Here is a 22,234-nt window from a genome sequence, read left to right as displayed (position 1 = left end):
TGCCTTGTTACTGTAATAACATGTAGCCTCCATACACTTCAACCCAAGGGAGTATTTTTATTTAAAGCAACAATAAAATGGCCCCATACGTATTACAAAGCAGTACGTTTTACTCACTGTCACTGCTTTAGATCAACACTGTGTCCCAGTGAGCAATGAGACATAGCACACAACCTGTCTACTTCCTGTCGGTGTGGGGCCAGAGAGTGTTATGTAAGCAGCAGTGGTGTAATGGTTAGTTTTGCTACATGGATGAGTTGTAACACTTTTTCTTGAGAAAGTTCTTGTGTAAAAAAAAAAATAGTGTGTGAATGTGTTTATGGGGGTTAAACAAAATGCTTCCAGTAAATAGGGCCCACAGTTTTCACTTGTTTTCACAGTTTTACATGAAAACCTTAACAATGCAGTGCAGCCTTTTGCTAATGGAAACCTCATCTGTCAGATACATCCACTTGATGTAGAGATTGGATTTGTCCATACAGTTGTAAATAAAATGTTATAAAGTAAAGTTCCATGTGTGAGATGTTTTTCTGAGCACTTTGGAAGTATTGTTTTTGGAATCATGCCTTTCAGGCTTTGTGAGGCCGCTATAAATAGCAGCAGTGGAGTAGTTATTTGGGACGCAGCCATCTGACTGGAAAAGGTCAACAATATTATATTATGATATGGTGAGTACCTTTCCCCCACTTTGATCACAAGGTCCACCAGCAGTATTTAGGGTATGGGTTAAGGGAAGCTTATCATACATACTACTTGTAAATATGGGATGTCAGCCATGATTAGATGTGGCCCAAATAGAGCTTGACCTCTCAGCTGCTGTTTGGTGCGCCATGTCTTTAAGTATAAACGTTCTCAGAGTGTATTTGTGGTTGGAATTTTACAGTGTGTTGCAAATGACATATTTCCTCATAGTGAGGCAGTGGTACTTTTCCTTAGTCAGCCATTTTGTAGAGACAAGTGCAGTCATGATTACAGCATGTATCCTTTTCCCTAATATGATGTTAACATTACAGTGATTTATACACATCTATTTGTGTTTTTTCACCCAACAAGTCACTGATCCTCCCCCTCCAGAGCTTTACAAACACCAGAGTCATGGCACTGACACCAGTGGTGGAAGGAGTATTAAGTACTAATACCACACTGTAAAAATACTCTGTTACAAGTAAAAGTCCTGCATTGAAAATGTTACTTAGTAAAAGTATGTAAGTATCATCAGTAAAATGTACTTAAAGTATTAAAAGTAAAAGTACTCAATGCAGAAAAAGCCTCACAGTTTAGAACAAAAAAGTGTAAAAAAAGAGCATTAAAAGCATGATATAAGGGTTGAAAGTCAAATCATTTTAGCTGTACTTGTAGGCGGTTATGTTTTTGGGTAGTTTAATTTATGAAAAAACATCGTAGTTTAAAACTACATGTGTTTTGTGTGCAAAAATCTTAATTTGTAAAGTAACCAGTAACTACAGCTGTAACAGATGAATGTAGTGGAGTAAAAAGTACAATATTTCTCTCTGAAATGTAGCGGAGTAAAAGTAGAAAGTGGCATGAAAAATAATGACTCAAGTAAAGTACAAGTACCTCAACATTTGTACTTAAGTAAAGTACTTGAGTAAATGTACTTAGTTACATTCCACCACTGATTGACACACAGAGAACACTGGAATGCTGGTTCAGCCATGGGTCAGTTTTTTTTAGCACTATTCACAGGAGATACATAGGGATATGTTAAAATACTTTTGTATGATTGAGTTTGATTCTTTTCAGAGTTAGATTAATTCATAAAACTGTTTTCTTCTTGCCTGAGAAGCTTCAGTGCAAATCTCAGCAGTAACTCAAGGGTTTAGAGATGATGTCTTTGAATGACGCATGGAGTCTGCTGTTTCTGTAACAGTCAGAGACAAGTATCTCCTGATAAAAAAAAAACATATCTCTCTCAAAAGTTGTCTGAAAGTTGTATGAAATAGCCTGGTGTGTGGAGCAGGATTAGGCGTGAATATTGATTAATACATGTTCATGTAAGGCTATTTTCAATTGATTTTTATATTTATGGTAGATGCCAAAAAGTCTCCATCCAAAAAAAGGAACATTTCAAATTAAGGGGCCAAATAATTAAGGTGGATGCCCTATACATCAGGTCATGTTAGCTGGACACAGGACTATCTGAAATGTGTTATCTTATGCTAAGCCATGTGTTAAAGCCCAGGTAGTACAGAATGTTACACAGTGAGTGTGAGGGGAATGGGAGTCTTGGGTGTGAGATGTGCAGGGGGGAGTGTAGGATGGGTGGAGGTGGGCTTGGGGGTCACTTTGCTCTTGAGGGAAGAATGTGTTAAAGGTCAGTTGATAGCTAACTGTTTCCGTCATGCTCAGATCATGTTGTCTGAACCTGTCTGACAACATGATCTGTATGAGCTCGCTGCGTTCCCTTTCTGTATGTTTCATGGCTTTTGTGGTAACACATGCACGTGTGCGCGCACGTGTTACAGGCCTTGATCTTGCTTGACAATCAGTGTCATCACTATCACAGGCTCTTGATAGCTGTATCATTAATGCCACTGAAATAACTCAAGCAAACTCTGCATCCTTTCATAGCATTGTACTTCCAGTACTATCAGGGTAAATTATTTGAAATTGGTGATATATAGTACTTAAATTTAGTACTTGAATATTTAAGTATTCAAGCACACCTCTCCCCCCAACCTGCATCCACCTTTAACTTTTTAATGTATCTTGTTTTGTACCTTTAAATCAATGGATTGAGATGTTTTTGACACTGATAGGAAGGAGAAAATACTTTTTAATATCAAAATAAAAAACAAATATTTACAAATTGAGCACAAAATAAAAGTCTCGCCCATCTGAGCCATGAAACCCCGCAGCTCATTCACAGTGTCCACAGGTCTCTTGTTTACTAATGTCTGTCTCTCTAGGCAGATTTATACCTGTGCCATATTCTTACATTTTCTATAAGGATCTTACTGGACTCCGATGATTGGTACAATACCTCTGACTAAACTTGTCACAGATTTGTTTGGAATGTTTATTTATCCTCATGATCCCCTGGCACACCCTTATTACACACAGATGATCCCTATTCAACTTCTATAAATAATAGGCTGCACCAGTGATGGTTTAGGTGTGTTATGCTAAAGGGTATTGTGCAAGTTCTCCCACTTAAAAAGATGAGAGAGGCCTGTAATTCACACATTGTAGGATTTTTAATGAATTTATTTGCAAATTATGGTGGAAAATAAGTATTTTGTCAATAACAAAAGTTCATCTCAATACTTTGTTATATACCCTTTGTTGGCAATGACAGAGGTCAAACGTTTTCTGTAAGTCTTCACAAGGTTTTCACACACTGTTGCTGGTATTTTGGCCCATTCCTCCATGCAGATCTCCTCTAGAGCAGTGATGTTTTGGGGCTGTCGCTGGGCAACACGGACTTTCAACTCCCTCCAAAGATTTTCTATGGGGTTGAGATCTGGAGACTGGCTAGGCCACTCCAGGACCTTGAAATGCTTCTTACGAAGCCACTCCTTCGTTGCCCGGGCAGTGTGTTTGGGATCATTGTCATGCTGAAAGACCCAGCCACGTTTCATCTTCAATGCCCTTGCTGATGGAAGGAGGTTTTCACTCAAAATCTCACGATACATTGCCCCATTCATTCTTTCCTTTACACAGATCTGTCGTCCTGGTCCCTTTGCAGAAAAACAGCCCCAAAGCATGATGTTTCCACCCCCATGCTTCACAGTAGGTATGGTGTTCTTTGGATGCAACTCAGCATTCTGTCCCCTCCAAACACGACAAGTTGAGTTTTTACCAAAAAGTTCTATTTTTGTTTCATCTGACCATATGGCATTCTCCCAATCCTCTTCTGGATCATCCAAATGCTCTCTAGCAAACTCCAGATGGGCCTGGACATGTACTGGCTTAAGCAGGGGGACACGTCTGGCACTGCAGGATTTGAGTCCCTGGCGGCGTAGTGTGTTACTGATGGTAGCCTTTGTTACTTTGGTCCCAGCTCTCTGCAGGTCATTCACTAGGTCCCCCCGTGTGGTTCTGGGATTTTTGCTCACCGTTCTTGTGATCATTTTGACCCCACGGGGTGAGATCTTGCGTGGAGCCCCGGATCGAGGGAGATTATTAGTGGTCTTGTATGTCTTCCATTATCTTCTAATTGTTCCCACAGTTGATTTCTTCACACCAAGCTGCTTACCTATTGCATATTCAGTCTTCCCAGCCTGCTGCAGGTCTACAATTTTGTTTCTGGTGTCCTTTTACAGCTCTTTGGTCTTGGCCATAGTGGAGTTTGGAGTGTGACTGTTTGAGGTCGTGGACAGGTGTCTTTTATACTGATAAACAAACAGGTGCCATTAATACAGGTAACGAGTGGAGGACAGAGGAGCCTCTTAAAGAAGAAGTTACAGGTCTATGAGAGCCAGAAATCTTGCTTGTTTGTAGCTGACCAAATACTTATTTTCCCGAGGAATTTGCAAATAAATTCATAAAAAATCCTACAATGTGATTTTCTGGATTTTTTTCTTCTCATTTTGTCTCTCATAGTTGAAGTGTACCTATGATGAAAATTACTCTGTAGCTAAAACAGAGAGCTCACCCACAGGGTGAAAAGAGGAACTGTAGCAATGTGCAGTAGGCCTACAACAAAAATATGGTGTTTTTTGAAAATTAAACCATGTAAACCTATTCTGATATAACCTCTAAATACAATTATGAACCTGAAAATGAGCATAATATGGGCACTTTAAGCAATTACCTCAGGTCAACTTGGGAGATTTGCTTTCAATCTGATATTAAAGAGTCTCTAAGTTCTGCTTATTTATGTCAAAAAGCCTGCTTAATCATTAGAAATATTTAGTTATTACACAATTAAACATGAAAAAGTTATAGTAAATAGCTTTAGTACTCTTTGCACAAAAACAAGTTCTGCAAGTTAGACTGGAAAACTTAAAGCTGTTCCTGTTTCCCTGAGCTGTGCATTTCAACATTCAACAACCTATTGTATCATGTATCCTATAAGATACCTAGAACAAATTATTCCTATGAAGTCTTATTATAATGTTGAATTTTGGTGTTTTTACTATCTGTGATACACAGATTAGCTGCATGAATCCATGCTGTAATGTTTCCTGCAATTTATAAAGTATCCTAAATTAAACCATACCTGTCATGAGAAACAGTAGGCTACAACTTAAGCCCTGTCAGGACTTGTGGGGACATTTCTCCATTTCTCAACAGTCAAAGGGTGGGTGGGGTGTAGGAGGGTGCAGGGAGCAGGTAGGCTGCTACCTCACTCCACACACACACACACACACACACACACACACACACACACACACACACACACACACATTCTCTCTTCAATGATGCTCACTGTACACAAGTGGGTGTGTACAGTGAGCCTCAGTGAAGCGCTCAGCAGACTGCTGCTGGACTCACGTACACCGCCAGGCACTGCGCTCCATCAGACAGACGCCCATGATGAGAGGCTGCTCCAGCCGCACCAAGCTTGCACAGAACCAGGACAGAGCGGGTAAGAGACGTACTGCTTTGAAGGATTAAGTAGAACCTGCACGCAGGAGTTTAACTTGTGAATCTGTAACCGGATGACAGAGAGGGCGCAGGTCGAGCAAAGACATAAACAAGAGCCGATGTGCTGTACGTGCGGCGCTGTCACCGAGTTCTTTACCCTACATAGAAACAACAGGCGACAGCCTTTGGTTTAATTATAGTGACCAGCCTCATTTGTAACAGCAGTTGTGCTTTAAAACAGAGGATGAAAAGCCAGGCGAATGTTTTTGGACTGACTGCTAACGAAATTTCAAAAAACATAAACAAAAAAACAATACTTCGTGTAGCCTAAAGCTGATCTCCCAGGTTTCTTTCCAGTTATTAATATTTTCATGTCCTATACACTGATCATGCTGGAGATGCTGCTGCCGAGGTTGATGGTTTGCGTTTCCTTACTGTTTGTTGTGTTTATGGTTGTGATTGTACAGCTCAAACTGGGCTGCTGCGATCAAATGTCTTCTAAGCACTGAATATTATATTCGTGAGCTGAAGCGGTCTCTATGTTGGTTTACTGCCGAGTGTAAACATACTATATTTGGAAATGACTTGTCCAGTATTACAGGCTAAAGGCTGTTAGCTACAATCAGAGCCTGGCTGGCAGCAGCTTGGAGGAGGAGCTCACAGAGCTGTTTCCTGTTCAAGTAGTATGCAATATTTAACCTCAATGAAAACTATCTGACATTTCCCACAGTGCACATATACAGTATATGAATGACTGCCTGCAGCTGTTTTCACACAGGCTACCCAAGCTTATTGCAGATAAGATAATATACTTTAAATAGTCTACATGTTGCCTGGTCACAGTTTAGTGTTTTTCTCCCCTCAAAACTTTACACTGCAGTGTGTTTTTATTACCTGGCTGAAAAAGCTAAAAATATATCCCTATAGCATGAGTTAGTGTGCCATTTATTTGTGGACCTGATGAACCTGACATATATTATAGTCTACTAGCAGTCAGGGAATTTGAGAGAGTAGGAGCTATTTAATTAGAAAACCTCCATCTCACCATATTTAGGTCACAGGCCCTGTTGCTCTTAAGACTGACACTAAAGCTTAATATAACCAGTACATCAGATAGTACATAAGGAACGGGTAAACAGATGAACAGCCTATACTAACCTGAAAATGTACAGTGACTTACCACTATAGTATGCACACCTGCACAGTGCAATTCAATCCAATACAACACCTAGATGCAAAATGTCCTGTCGTTGTAAAGCTTGTAATGTTTAGTTTTTGTTGACGCTATGTTAGTGTGGATTTATCTCCATGGTCATTTCTTAAGCCCTTGTGACAGTGGAGTTACTGGACTGCATTCTTTTTTCTTTTCTTTTTTCTTTTGAGCTGCTGTAGCACAGGAATTTCCCCAGTGTGGGATAAATAAAGTCTTATCTTATTTTATCATTCATTTGAAAGGCACTCGGTTCACATGACATGGGCAGAATATTAGAAACACCTTCATACAAATCCTCTGACACCTTTGCCCTCATAAAGTATGAACATCTATAGGAAATATATAATATGTTGCAGGGCTGTTGGATTGCATTACAGGTGTTTCCTATATACTGGTAGTTTACATGCTTGGGTCAACACACAGCCAGAGAAAGAGGGAGAGTAATGCTGCCATCTCATGGACATTGTCAGCTCGCGCTTGTTGGGATTACCTTAAATGCCCTCAATGAGAAAAGGAATAAGCATTTTAAAACATTTGTCACTTAGTGATTGCTGACTTTATTTGTGAGAACTTTCCATAAACTACCAAGAGACAGTATAGATAGCATTATTGTCAAATAGATCTTTTTCACAGAAGATATTTGGCTTTTCATGGAAAGCACAGGTGTTAATAATAACATTAGCAATAGCTCTGTTCTATTCAAATGTTCCAGTAAGTCAGTGTGACAGTGAGCCAGCATGCATGATACTATGACCCTGAAACTGAAGCAGTTACATTTAATTCAGTCATCTTTGATGTTACCACACAGTGTTGAGAAGAAGTGGAATCAGGCCACATAACATAGTGGACCATGTCCATGGGTGTGTGGGGCCTTTAAAGCGGCATTTCTAGGTTTAAGTTATTTTCTTTGCTGCTCTCTCAGAGTTCACTTCATTTGGTGTGGTAGTAGTATAGTTTTTATTACAAATTTAAAAAGATAATAATGCACTAATGCTTTAAGGTCGCATTAAATATATATGGCAAAAGTAATTGCAACACACAAATTTCTAACAACTTTTTCCTCTTAAAGCTGCACTAATCAATATTTCAAATATTGATTTGTCTTTATACAAACATTATATTTGTTTAAAGACAGTGGCGCAAATGACTGATTAGTTAATGGAGGTAGAGTGAACATTTGACCTACATTGACTACACCTGTGCCTTTCCTGCTGTGACATGTCAAAACATCTTTTGTAAAAAAGGGTTATAAAGTAGCATAACTCTTTCAGCATCTATAGCACACTATTCTGTTGTTGGTGCATTTTCCAATGGCGCCCTGCTGCAGAGCTTAAAGGGGGTAGCCTACGTCCCACCCATCTCCAATGCCAGGACCTTCTTTTTACAGTCACTGGCCAGGACCCATGGTGGAAAATCATTGACTGCAGAGGAAGATAAGTTCTGAACCTCCTGGGCCCTTAGGCCCTTAAAATCTGACTCCAATTATCGCTAATGTCTTTTCTTCCCCGACGTATTTGTAGATGGTAAGACCAGAAGACACACAATAACTTCACAGAGACGATGGAAATCAGCTTCACAAATTTAGTAATCAGTATTTCAAGAATTACAAGACATATGCATACGGTTTCACAATCTTAAGACTAGACTCGCCCTAGCAATCATTCAATGCTGTACGGGGCTCCGGTTCGTCCAGTCTCTCCCAGAATGTGAACCCCGTTCTAAAGCTGGTTTTCTGCGATCTTATCTAACCCTCTTTTGATCATATTTAATTAAAGGTCAAGTGTTGACTCAGACATAATTAAATAATGAGATGCTTTATGCCTCTCAACCCAACCTAAATCAAACTGTAGGTTGAAGCATTACGAGTTGTGTGTTTTTTTGCCAGGTAATCTTATATATTTACTGTTGATCAACAGTAAATATATAAGATTAGCATGATTATTGATTATTCCAGCTGTCTATGTGGAAAATCAGCGCTAGGGGGTGTCTCTTTCAAAACAAAATAATCAACAACAACAAAAAGTAGCTTGCTGTATTGCCTATGAAAATCTATGATTCAGGCAGAAAACGTTTACGGAAGAGTTCATGTATTAAAATGTTATTAATTGTATGTAATTTCATTCTAATAAAATAGTTTTTTTTTCTTTGTGGTGGTAACGTTTACCAGTGTCAGCACAGCAAGTAGCCTATGGGGGGATTAGCAAACTAGCTAGCTAATATCTGACCACTATGAGTAACATTTAACAAGTTGATGCGATCATCCACCCACTCTTGTCACAGTGTTGTAAAGCAGACATAAATAAATAGTTTTATATATGGACAGCATGAATGGTGAATGAATATGAATGATAAAACTTCTGCATTAACTTTCAAATGGTCCTTTTTCAGGAAAGGAAAGGTTAGGTATACATTTAGTAAAAACAAAAAACTGCACTCTGGGTTGGCTGAGCACGGCTCATGTCACTTACGGTTTAGCAGAGGATGTGCTGCGCCCGTACTACGGTTATTACGGCCGGCTGTGGCTAGACCGAAGCACGTGACATTAGGGAGAGAGAGACCGGCGACCGGATCATCTCTCCATCACCGCAGAACAGCGCGGATGAAACACCGGTCGTCTTCAGAGCAGCATCACGGGAAAAGGCCCCGTGTTCCCGCCGCGGGTACCTCCACTTCACCGCAGGACAGAATGGAGGACAAACCACCGTCAAATCCGCGGGAACTCACCCAAAACCCCCTCAAGAAGATCTGGATGCCGTGTAAAAATGGCCTTCCTGAAAAACACATTTCTCAAAGAAAGAGTGCGTATGACGACTTGGCGTCAGTTAACATCTGATGAATTGGGCGGTGGTTATGTTATGTGTCATTTCTTTTGTCTGAGGTTTGTTGTGTGCATTTGAAAGCACATAGCGAGAGCGCTGTGGTAACTTGAATCGTGCTAATTCGCCCCCCCCCCCATGCATGTAACGTTAACGTTAGCATATATCTAAATCTGCTGTGACGTGTTCGGTAACGATACAACGGTTGTAAATGCGTGGACCACAGCTCGCAGAGTTCAGGTGCCTTGCTGTTGGCTGCAGCCATCTGGTTCACACAGTTATGTAATGATTCACATGATGTTCGCCGCAGATGAGTGCTGCTCGCATCGAGAAGAAAGGACTGGTACTAGGGGTGTCCATCTCATTATCGTTACTGTGTGCCGTGCCAAGCACTAGTTGTTGGTAAACAGGAATTGTATCCCTGCAGTCATGTGAATGATTTGCCCCTGTGGATGTGCTGTTGTGTTTTATCTGCGCTCACATTGGTCACTTGCCAATGCTCGCCATGTTTTTACACACGTGGAATGTTACAATATGGACATTAGCTTACAAAAAATACATATGGTGAAGTAGCAGCACCCGTAAAAACTATCACGCTCTCTGACCCAGTCATCTGTGCACACACTGCAACGGAGTGTCTGTGGAAACTAGCTGTCCTCTCTCTCTATGTCTTGAATAGTTAAAGTGCAGCGTTTCACAACTCCTCGGGCACAGCCTTGTGTCACCATGAACTCTGCTCCTGGCTGATTACATTCTCAGAGTGCCGTGATGATAAGGACAATCTAATATATGTTACTGTTGACTTTTATAAATGATGTAATATGCAAGGTAGTATAAGGGGAGATTTTGAAAGTGATGGAGGCATATTTGCAGCTGTGAAAATAATTGTTGAACAAAACCTTCCGTAAACTAATGCTTTGTGCTGAGGCATTACACATTTTACACTGAAATAAGTTTCTCATCTTCCATGTGCATTATGTGTGATCAGCACATGACTTAAGCTTTCTTTCCCCCTCCATCTTTCATTCCAGTATGTATGACCAACTGTCCCACCCTGATTGTGACAGTGGGCCTTCCTGCCAGGGGGAAGACCTATATCTCAAAGAAGCTGACCCGCTATCTTAACTGGATCGGAGTGCCCACCAGAGGTACGACTTCTTGGGCTCTGCTGAATAGTATTGTAGAAGCATCAGTTCTAAAGAATAAAGGGAATTGGTTCAGGATGTGCATCACAAGTTTCATGCTGAAGAGAAAGGTGATCTCAAGTGTCCTTGCCTCCATCTTTCCAATAGAGTTCAATGTTGGACAGTACAGAAGAGAGTGTGTGAAGATCTACAAGTCCTTTGAGTTCTTCCGTCCAGACAACGAGGAGGGGTTAAAGATCAGACGGTAAGCGTGGCAACCGGGTTAAAAGTGTTACCGTAACTATTTTTTTTTTGCCACCACCAACCAAGTGAATGATGTTATCTGTGATTTTACAGACAATGTGCCTCAGCAGCGTTGAACGATGTGCGACAGTATCTCACAGAAGAAGGAGGCCAAGTGGCGGTGGGTCAAATGTTAAATGCTGTTTTAGTTTAAATGTTTCAGGCAGATCAAACACGCTGTGCAATGCTGCACAATCTTATCAACTTTTTTCTGTCTGTGTTAAACAGGTTTTTGATGCAACAAACACCACCAGAGAAAGGAGGGAAACCATAATCCAGTTTGCAGAGCAGAATGGCTTTAAGGTATCTTGTTGGGTCACAATTCTGGGAGGACATACTGCATTGGTTGACATTCCAACTAAGCTTGATTTGTTCCTCCTTTTCTCTCAAGGTGTTCTTCGTGGAGTCTGTGTGTGAAGACCCAGATGTCATACAGGAGAACATAGTGGTAAGTGTACAAGTTCATATGTTTATTTTATCTCAATAGAAAATGAACTTCTGGCCCTGTTGTACTCACTTCTTTGCGGTTTCACTGACCAGCAAGTGAAGCTGGGTAGCCCCGATTACACCAACTGTAACACAGAAGAAGCAGTGGAAGATTTCATGAAGAGGATCAAGTGTTATGAAAACTCCTACGAGACCCTCGATGAAGTCCTGGACAGGTGAGGTGAAAGCTGGTGTGGAGAGTGTTTTTAGGAAAGATGTCCTAGCTTTGCTAAACTATGGAAATAAGTATCTTAGAAAATGATCTATTCAAGTACACTGGTCTTTTCAGAACGATGGGGCACTAATTTAGTATTTCCTGTCAGTTGAAGATTTTAAAGGTTGTTATGACATTAATTATGTAGGATAGTCCTCTGTGTCCGTGCTCATTTGCTTTTCAAGTAAGGTCCGGAGTAAACGTCTGGCTGCCTTTTGCCTAGTATGAAGATGTGGCACCACACAAACTGTGTTTTCACGTAATCCCTTAATCTGATAGAAGTGACATTTCAAGCTTTTGTAACAGACGTTCTACAGTTGCTGAAATCACAAATTATATTTATGTCGTATAATTTGTACCAACATCATTAACAATAGGTTTATGCAGTGATTCATTTGTATTCCCTAACTAATTATGCCGTGGTTCTCAAATCTATACTCTGGTTTTGGCTCAGTCACATCGAACTATGTTGAACAGGACTAGTGCTGCCACTAACGACTCATTTTCTAACGACTAATCTTTCGACTAAATTTTCGATTAGTCGACTAATCTAAACAACTGATTTAAAAAATAAATAGTATTTGTTATTTTGTCACTTTTATTTTGATGGGCCAAAACATAAAATGTCACCTGTGCCATAAACAATATAAATAACTGAAATGTTACCAAATAAATAAAAAGTCATAAATGCAGATATAAATGTAATTTAAAAGAAAATATTGCCGTCAATACGGCCGACGTTGTCTTTGCTGTATCAAATCGGTATACATTTATGTTTAACATGAAGTATACTACTGCTTGAGTGCAGTAATCAACGGGAAACATACATACATGTGTACAGACAAGGCTAGCAGCAGCAGCGGAGCGTCAGACACCTTTCTGTTGTGTAAAGACATAGAAAACGCCATGCAGCCGCCACACAACAGAAACACCACGCAGGCAGTGTGTAGCTGAAAGCAGGCAGACACGCAGCTATGCTGCTCGCGTTTACACTTGCGTGCATGGCGGGGTTTAAAACATTACTGCCAAAGTCTAAGTAGCCTGTTAAACATCCAAAGACAGTCATTGTACTTGTCATACAATGTGTGTCTGTCCGTGTCTGTTGTCTCCTCTCAGGGATCTCTCCTACATTAAAATCATGGATGTGGGTCAGCGCTACTTGGTCAACAGGGTGTTGGACCACATTCAGAGCCGTATTGTCTACTACCTCATGAACATTCACATCACGCCGCGCTCCATCTACCTGTGCCGCCATGGGGAGAGCGAGCTCAATGTCAATGGTCGAATCGGAGGAGACTCAGGCCTCACACCTAGAGGCAAAGAGGTATAGCACACTTTTCCAACAATAGATATGTCTTGAGTTTTTTACTTGACTAGGTGAGTCAGTGTTAAAAATTTTTTTTTCTTCTTCTCCATGCAGTTTGGGAAGAAGCTGAGCCAGTTCATCCTAGAACAGGGCATCAGCGACCTGAAGGTGTGGACCAGTCAGATGAAGAGAACCATCCAGACAGCTGAGGCTCTGAATGTGCCCTACGAACAGTGGAAGGTCCTGAACGAGATTGATGCAGTGAGTACTACATTCTTGGCTGCTAAGCATAGCTGTTTGCTGACATGTTTGTGGTGTTTTAAAAAAAGTTCAAATCTGTGTGTGATGTAATTTTTAGGGCGTCTGTGAGGAGATGATGTATGAAGAGATCCAGGACCACTATCCCCTGGAGTTTGCTCTGAGGGACCAGGACAAATACCGCTATCGGTACCCGAAAGGAGAGGTCTGTGGCTAAAATGAATGTTGTGTTTTGTCTAATGATGGGATGTGGTTATGTAACTGTTAGTGTTTGTTTTTGTATGGTAACGTTGAAGTAGCATGCTTGTGGACATTGTGTCTCTGTTTTGAATTTTGGAATTTTCCAAAGCAGAGTTGGTCCTCCTTTGTGAATATAGGGACAAAGTCTCTCATATAAACTCACACGTAACCACAAACACAATTAAACAGCATCCAGATGGCTACTGGCCACTTACACACACACAGGCTCATTAGCTGTGTGTGTGTGTGTGTGTGTGTGTGTGTGTGTGTGTGTGTGTGTGTGTGTGTGTGTGTGTGTGTGTGTGTGTGTGTGTGTGTGTGTGTGTGTGTGTGTGTGTGTGATCACGTCGTTTACTGTGTGTCTGAATGCCCGCTGGTCTGTTCTCACCTTAAGTCCATCCCATTATATCTCCATTAATCTAACACAGGACAGGAAGATGGATTTGGGCATTAGTTGGCTGCCCAGGCGGACAGTGCTGATGTAGAGCTTTGGAGAATCTTGTTAAAGCTTGTTGGTCTACATGGCCTGTATGGATTTTTCCACATGCTAAAATGTCAATCAGTTTAACTGAGATTGATTATTTAGCAGAATGTCTGGAAAAAATGGATTGTATGGACGTTTTTACTTACAGATTTAGAGCTCTTTCTCTGTTTTATATATAATTTATTAGGGGGTTTGAACCCTATTGTTTTTTGAGTTTAAACCCCAAAGGGGTAGAACTCAATGGTTTTTGCTCCGGTTTATTATTTGTCGTCTTCCGCCGCGTCTCAAATTGCCGTGAGCTGGAATGAGCTAAAACACCAAACTTGGCCCAATGACTGGAAATGATCTGCATTCGGTTCGCAAGAAATATGAGCCCAATCGTCCACGTAGTGGCGCTTCAAATAACGATCAAAAAAGCGTTATTGGAAAGAAAATGCCCCTTACGCCATAAGTCCTATTGACTTGACATTTCTCACACATATGCAGCTTAATGTGCTCTACAAAAAAGCCTCTTGGACCGTAGAGGTCCGCCATGATGGATATTTGCTAATTTGCATAATGTGAAAAGCCGTTAAAATGAATAGAACTTTGTCAATTTTGATCCTATCAACACCAAAATTGGTATGCAGCCCTGCGAGACTGAGATACAGGCTGCTTCCTAGTGGCGTCTGTGGCTCAGGTGATCATGTGTGGTTCAACTGTTACCAATGCTGTGGCATCCACGTGTGAACTTGTGTGAATGTTTATCTGACGAGCAGGTGGCACCTTATATGTCTGCCTACTAGGCCACAGTGTACGAGTGTGTGTGAATGGTGCCTGTAATATGTAAAAGCACTTGGAGTGGTCATTAAGACTAGAAAAGTGCGATATAAATGCCGTCCATTTACATACTTCTGTTGGCCGGGTTTGAACCCGTGAATTGCCGCTGGCACCTATAGCGTTTACCTCAGATGGACAGGTCGTTTTGTGCTCTTAATGATTATCTCAAAATATCTGCAATAGAAAAATCATAAATATTGATAGAGCTGCTTTAAGCTGATAATAATGATTCTCAAATGAAATCATACTCTGCTTTCTGCTGTCTGATTTGCCTCTTTGTGTCTCTTCTGACTCAGTCCTATGAGGACCTGGTGCAGCGGTTGGAGCCGGTCATTATGGAGCTGGAGCGGCAAGAAAACGTGCTGGTCGTCTGTCACCAGGCTGTCATGCGCTGCCTGTTGGCCTATTTCTTGGACAAGACAGCAGGTCGGTCATTAAACTTAACCTTAAAGGTGCCCTGCCACACGTATTTCATTACTTTGTGGAAAAAATGCCTTGGTTACCGTGTTTCAAGCCATTCTAGCGTGGTATCGAAAGCCTGCAGGAAGACTCAGCTTGATTTGTGCCAGTTCTCATTAATATTCAACGAGCTAGATTGTTAAAAGGCATTTTGATAAACGACTTTATATAATTGCACTTACAGTAACAAGCGGCGTTGTTAAATCAAGTTATATATTCACTTCCCGCTCTTGTCCTTGGCTATATAAGTTAGTCTAGACAGGAACGAGAGTCTGTCGTTTGTCCGGATAGTTTCATGAACCTGTGCGTTTTGTCTTCACACAGAGGAGCTGCCCTACCTGAAGTGCCCGCTGCACACTGTGCTGAAGCTAACGCCAGTGGCCTACGGTAGGATGGGTCATCTATTCGCATATCATTTTAATATATTTCTAATGAACAGTAATAAAAAATCTAAACCCACACTTTCCTGTCACCTGAACTAATGAAACAAATATTCTGTCTGCCTGCTCAGGCTGTAAGGTGGAGTCCATCAGCTTAAATGTGGATGCAGTCGACACACACCGAGAAAGACCAGAAGTGGGTATAACGCACGCACGCAGGCACGCACGCACACACACACACAGTACAACTGAGCCACATTGTGCAAGGTAAGATGGTTCACAAACAGGTTGGTTCGACAGCTTCAGATGCTGAACGTCATGCTGCCGCATGTCATATTTCACTGCAGTTTCACCGTTTATTCTGATGGCCATGTTTTTTATAATCAGTGGTGTGAAATAGTAATGAGCTCAGAGCAGGTTTGTGTGGGATTATGTGTGGATTACACCCTACCGTTCAAAAGCTTGATTGGGTACAGTCAGATGGCTCAGAGAGGACTACTCTATATTTTTGAATGGTCTTTCGTGCTTTATGGTTATAGAAAGTCCTCTTTCAATGTTATTTTGTATGAGGGGTTTGTTTTGTACATGGAGATCAACCAGACTGGCAATTGAAAGAGACAAAGATATACCTCTGAGCAACAGTTCAATAAGAAGAGAAGAAACAAGCAGTCATTGGTAAAAGAAATTACAATCTGTGCAGATTTTAAACAGAAACCGGTTCCTGTTCCAGTGCCAAGTGCACAATAATGCAGCGTATAACAAGCTGGAATTAACAGGTGTATTGCAAAGCTAGTCTTTTGTTAAGATTACTTTTTGAGGGCATTTTTAGACTTTTATTATATAGGACAGCTGAAGATATGAAAGGGGAGAGTGAGCGGGAATGGGCAGCAGCAAAGGGCCGCAGGTCAGAGTTGAACCTGCGGCGCTGTGACAAGGCCTTTGTACATGGGGCGCACGCTCTACCAGGTGAGCTATCCAGGTGCCCCTGCAACGCTAAAGCTCTTAAAACCTGACAAGTGAAATAGAAAGTTAGTCTAGGGTCAGTACTATTGGTACTGGATCAGGAAATATCAGCTGAACATACTGTACTATGGACTGACAAATCACAGTTTAAACCTATTAAAAAGAAAGGCTCCCCAAAATATTTAGAGGCCAAATGCACCGTTGTGGTTTAAAAATGATCGAGGGTCACTTGCGCTTTTCTGGATTGGAAAACAAATTCAAAATCGAAGGGTGTTTTCTCCACTGTCATGCAACACTGTAGGCTTTTAATCCTCATCATCATCATTCTTCTACCAAAACTATTTCAAATGTAAATAATGCATTTGGTGTCTGATTTATGTTGTTTTTACCTTTTGTTAGAATAGCCATTATTAAAGGAAAGAAGAAAAGCATCAATATAACTTTTGAACAGTAGTGTATGTTACCAGGACACAACAGGATGACAACAATGACTAATGCTCCTATTGCTTCTAACGCTCCACAGTTTCGCCCTCACACAAATATGCTTCTGAGTGGATCATGTTACAGTTACATACAGGGTTTGAGGCTGAAAAGCACAGATAAAAGTAGTCTCGCAATGATGGTTGAACAGCCAGTAATAGTTCTTGGTGAGATACACCTGTCAAAATGCAAGTATTATGACAGAAAATATGTCTTATATGAGTGATGTGATGTAACGCTTAGAAAATCAATTCAATCAGGATAATTTATTCACACTTCCAGGTGACGTTTGGGATTTGATGATTGCCCATTACATCATTGTGGAATCTTAAAGGAACACGCCGACTTATTGGGACTTCAGCTTATTCACCGTATCCCCAGAGTTAGATAAGTCCATACATAACCTTCTCATCTCCGTGCGTGTCGTAACTCTGTCTGACGCCCCCACTGCTAGCCTATCTTAGCACAGATGCTGGAGGTGACCGGCTCCATCTAGCCTCCTGCTCCCAATAAGTGACAAAATAACGCCAACATGTTCCTATTTACATGTTGTGATTTGTATAGTCACAGCGTGTACAAATAACAAGGTCACATGAGACACAGCCGTCTTCTAACCGTATACATACTGGGAACTATATTCTCAGAAGGCAAAGCACTGCTACTTGGGCGGAGTGATTTGCACGCAGCACCTGATTGTGGTGAGGAGCAGCGGTGCTTTTCAGGTGTTGCGCTAATCACTCCGCCCAAGTAGCAGTGCTTTGAATATGTTGGCGTTATTTTGTCACTTATTGGGAGCAGTAGGCTAGATGGAGCCGGTCACCTCCAGGATCTGTGCTAAGCTAGGCTAGCGGTGGGGGCGTCAGACAGAGTTACAACGCGCACGGAGATGAGATGGGTATGTATGGACTTAGCTAACTCTGGGGGTGATACAGTGAATAAGCTAAAGTCCCAATAAGTCGGCGTGTTCCTTTTTAAGATTTTAATGTTTTTGTAGCTGATAAATCGTCTGATACATTTTCTAAGAAAAAGCATGCCGTGAAGTGGTTTCATTTGTTCTTGACTTACACTGCCAACACATAACTGGCAAGGACACTGGTCATAAAGACAGCCATGTGAAAAAGACACCATCACCTCAACCTCTCGCCCAGTCTGTGTGCAGTGGATTTCATATCTCCCGTGTGTTTTGATCCCTCCCCCTCTTTGTGTTATCAAACAGAACGTAGACGTGTCGCGGATGTCAGAGGAGGCTTTGCTAACAGTGCCAGCTCACCAATGAGGGTGAACCTATCGCCCCAACCCCATACTCCTTTACCCTCCTTTATGCACAGTCTACCCTTCAGACGCACAATGAACCTGCCAAACTCAGCAACCTCTAGTCTTTTTGCTCCACCTTCCTTTGACTGCATCACTGTTCTGATCTTCTGTTTCCCTTCACATATTTTTCGCCGTGATGTTGGTGGTAAATGACTGGAATCCAGTTTCTAATTTGGATTATTAAAGCAACACTAGAGAACTTTTCCCGCTTCGGTCCCCGTACACGTTGGAAGCAGCATTGTCCATTACATTACATTATGCAAGTTTGCCAGATCGGGTAGCGGTACTGTAGTTTGAATGAACCAAGGGGGTAAGCGAACATCCGCAAAGCGTATCTCCTATGGAGACCTTTTGATGCTAACAAGCCGTTTAAAGACTATTTGTCCATTGTTTTATTTCTAAAGAAACACGACAATGTATAAAAGGCTCCATTACCTTGTACCTCACGGTATGGCTCCGTAGTAGACGTCTTTCTAAAAATAGGCTAACGATTGTGTCATAAACGCGACTTACTGTCGCATAGTAGAGGAATTACCATATAGTACAGGAGAAGCTCGCAGGCAGTTTGGACTTACATTAGCTGTTTAAGTTTAATTACTAATGTTAACTAGCATTTTAGTTAGCAATAATTAGCCTGTGCCCATGTTATCTCCTTACATATACCTACGCTGTCCATCTCTGCAAGATTGGGAATGATTGACAGTTGGAGGCTGCGCAGTAACGCTCAGCCATCACCGGAAAAGTGCTTCTAATATACTTCGCTCGTCTCCGTGGAAGTCTACGGCTTGGCTTTGTCCATTTCTTTAACGGTCTATGGAATGAATTGGACAATGTAATGTAACGGACAATTCCGCTTCCAACCTGTAGGGGGACCCAAGCGGGGAAAGTTACAGAGTGTTGCTTTAATCCTATGACCTAGATCTTCCGTTCTCCCATTTTTGGAGAATGAATAAAAAGCCAATGAAGGTTTTCTTTTCTTTTTTCATTGATGCTGTAATTCCCAACTGTGAAGCAATGAAACTCCATCACCTTTTTTTTGTTGTTGAATTGATTAGTGATGTTTTTTTGTTTTCTCATTGATCTTGTCAGATTAACTGATTTTACAATGTTAATTTTGAGCAGTCTCATCAATTTATATTTCTGTTGGTGGACATCAGGACACTCTAATCTTAGTTTTACAGCATTGCACAACACAAAACAAGGTTGTGCCTTTTTATATTTTGCACATAAAAAAAAACCCAACTGTTTATTTCCTTATTAAATGTCCTCTATTCTCTAGTTTTAGGATGTCCAACACTGTCCAATGAAGATCCTGGAATTACAGAAATACTTTGTTTTATTGTTGTTGTTTTTTGACAATGTCAAGGATATTAAGTTTATTTATCTGTGATCCGAAGTAAAGAGGGGATTTTTCTGTTTAATGTTTCTAAATAAACTCCACTCAACCATTTCATGTATCCTTGCAACACTCTTCTTGTGCTTCATTTTAGAAAATTTGGCATGAACCAGTTTTCCTCTTTAATATCTGAAAGTTAGGCTCTTTGGTTATGTGCTTTACCTTGAAGGTATATCTTAAGATAAAATACATCTAGACTGAGCTGGATATTTCTTACTCGTACTACTTGAAGATCAAAAGTGGCCGACTACTTCCTCTTTTATTCGTACTATCTACAGATCAGATGTTCAGTGCAGTGGCCTTCCTGCTTACTCTGCTGTGCAAACTGGAGCCTCACATGTCTCCATTCATTCATATGCAGAGACTCCACTGGGGTGTATAAGAAAGAGCTGCCATTCATCAGCCTGAACAAAACACTCACTGTGTCTCTCACACACTTTTTTTCTGCCTCGATTTTTAGAGTGGCAAAATGTGATATTGATAATGCTGATATTCACAGCTAATAATACTGAGCTTTTGTTAAAAGGCTTAGTTTTTGTAAATAAAAGATAATCTCGCAATGCCAAAACTAAGTCAAAGTTTACAAAGACACCATGTACATGGTATGATCCAAATAAACGCGTCTTGAAAAATAATGCATAATTCAAGAGGCAAAAAAGTGCTGCTACCATGGGTCATTTTATGTTGATGGCAGCATCTGTTCGCTATGAAATTGGTCTTAATAATCTGAATTTTAATAAGTTTTTAAAGGAACCTAAAGACTCCAGCACAGTTTCAAAAGAGGTCAGATCATCTGTGGCCAAACTGTAGATGCATCATTCAAGAAGATTAAAAACGTTTCTAATAGGGCAAACTGTCTTGAAAGCCATGTCATAAAGAGAATAGTGCAAAAACAACCTGTTAAACTTTGTGTTTAATGTATGGGAACTCAATTGCAAAGCTTTGTTGTGTAATGCAGTGTTTATTCAAAAGGCATCTGACACTGACTCGTTCCTCTTTCCAGAATGTGAACATCCATCGTACGACTCGAGACGCCCTGCAGACCGTCCCCCCTCACCTCTGACTGCAGTAGTTGGACCTCTCGTTCTCTCGCAACCTTTCGACGGACTCTTGTGGTCGTTTCACTTTCCCAGTCTGCACAACCTGCTCACAGTGGTGCCCGTCTGGGTGCTGATGATGTGCCTCCATTTTGTCCTTCAACATCTCTGTAACCCTTATGTTCATCTTTTTTATATATATATATATATATATATATATATATATATATATATATATATATATATGATGGAGCTCAACCTGAACGGGTTATGTTTGAGCATTGTTCAAAAGCTACACAGTGTGGCACTCAGCATAGCTGGTCCAGATTATGTATCAAACTGTTGTCTTGCACAGAGGGGATTAAGAACTCACAGCATATTCTTATTCCTATTTGTTAATTTATTCACTATGGTTACAGTGTGTTGATATTGTGCAGCAGTAGAATTAACACTCAACAAGTGTAAAGTATTAACCATGTGGCTTCATCAATGATCTTTCTGCTACATGTCTGACATGTTACTGTATAGTACAATCCCTGTTATGTGACTTTAGCGATTAAGTGCAATTTGAAGGTTACAAACCTACATGGAAAACAATACTATAAAGCTTACTATTTTGACTATGTGGTGATTCAATGAATGAGTGAATGGATGGACTGGGCGATGGCTGATGATTCTACACAGACCTTCAATAAAATCAGAACTATTTTGTGAAGAACGCATTCTAGCACACAAGGTATTGGAAATGCAATATTAGCTCAAAGCCGTTGCCATTGATATGGGTCAAGACTTCAAAATGTACGTCCCAGCTTCACTTTAATGAAGATGTTATTGTTTTATATAAGCCAACCTGTTGTCACCTCTGTCAGTGTGAGTTTAATTATTATTAGGGCTGCACTGATATTTTGGATCATTTTTCTAGTAATCTGCCAGTACTTTCTCAAATACTCGATTGATGTTTCAGTCTATAAAAAGTCAGAAAATAATAAATGGGTATCACATTTTCTCAGAGCAAGTTGATGTATTCAACAATGTTGTTTTGTCTTACCAACTGCCTTAGACCCAAAGATATCTGGTATACTATCTCCAGCAAATATTTACATTTGAAAAGCTAGAACCAGTGAATTTTACAAAAAAAAAAAAGTTGTCCCATCATTTTCTGTTGATGAAGTAATTGTTTCAGCTGTTATGTAGTGAGATCATGTGGAGGGTGCTAGTCAGATGGATAGGCTGGATAATAATGAGACTGGTGGACTGGTCCAATCAGATGGTGCCAGCTGATGGAGGTTGGACGGGCCTCTTTTGTCTCTCTGTCACATGCTGATTCCCTGAGATGAGGAACTGGTGGAGTATGAGGAAGTGGAGGCTGCACAATCAGAATCCAACAGG

At 40.7% G+C, this 22,234-nt stretch overlaps 1 protein-coding gene across 4 annotated transcripts; it reads left to right on the top strand.

Annotated features, from left to right (window-relative positions):
• Positions 1-5,342: 5,342 nt before the first annotated feature.
• pfkfb4a (6-phosphofructo-2-kinase/fructose-2,6-biphosphatase 4a) lies at positions 5,343-21,856 on the top strand. Of its 4 annotated transcripts, none has more exons than XM_078247880.1 (14): positions 5,343-5,554; positions 10,614-10,730; positions 10,875-10,971; positions 11,064-11,130; positions 11,238-11,312; positions 11,401-11,457; positions 11,550-11,671; positions 12,826-13,033; positions 13,130-13,276; positions 13,374-13,478; positions 15,113-15,242; positions 15,600-15,662; positions 15,787-15,851; positions 20,812-21,856. In XM_078247880.1, the coding sequence occupies exons 1-14, from the start codon at positions 5,500-5,502 to the stop codon at positions 20,869-20,871; spliced, it is 1,368 nt and encodes a 455-aa protein (XP_078104006.1). In that variant the 5' UTR covers positions 5,343-5,499; the 3' UTR covers positions 20,872-21,856. The 4 variants fall into 4 exon arrangements, with proteins under 4 accessions (XP_078104006.1, XP_078104004.1, XP_078104003.1 ...); XM_078247878.1 differs by lacking the exon at positions 20,812-21,856 and adding an exon at positions 18,315-19,862 and having other exon boundaries at positions 5,344-5,554; XM_078247877.1 differs by lacking the exon at positions 5,343-5,554 and adding an exon at positions 9,309-9,564.
• Positions 21,857-22,234: the final 378 nt, after the last annotated feature.

This window comes from Sander vitreus, chromosome 4, assembly GCF_031162955.1.
Source record: "Sander vitreus isolate 19-12246 chromosome 4, sanVit1, whole genome shotgun sequence".
NCBI classification, from domain to species: domain Eukaryota; kingdom Metazoa; phylum Chordata; class Actinopteri; order Perciformes; family Percidae; genus Sander; species Sander vitreus.
Note: the sequence above shows the minus strand (reverse complement) of the source record. Positions and strands in the feature narration are given on the sequence as shown.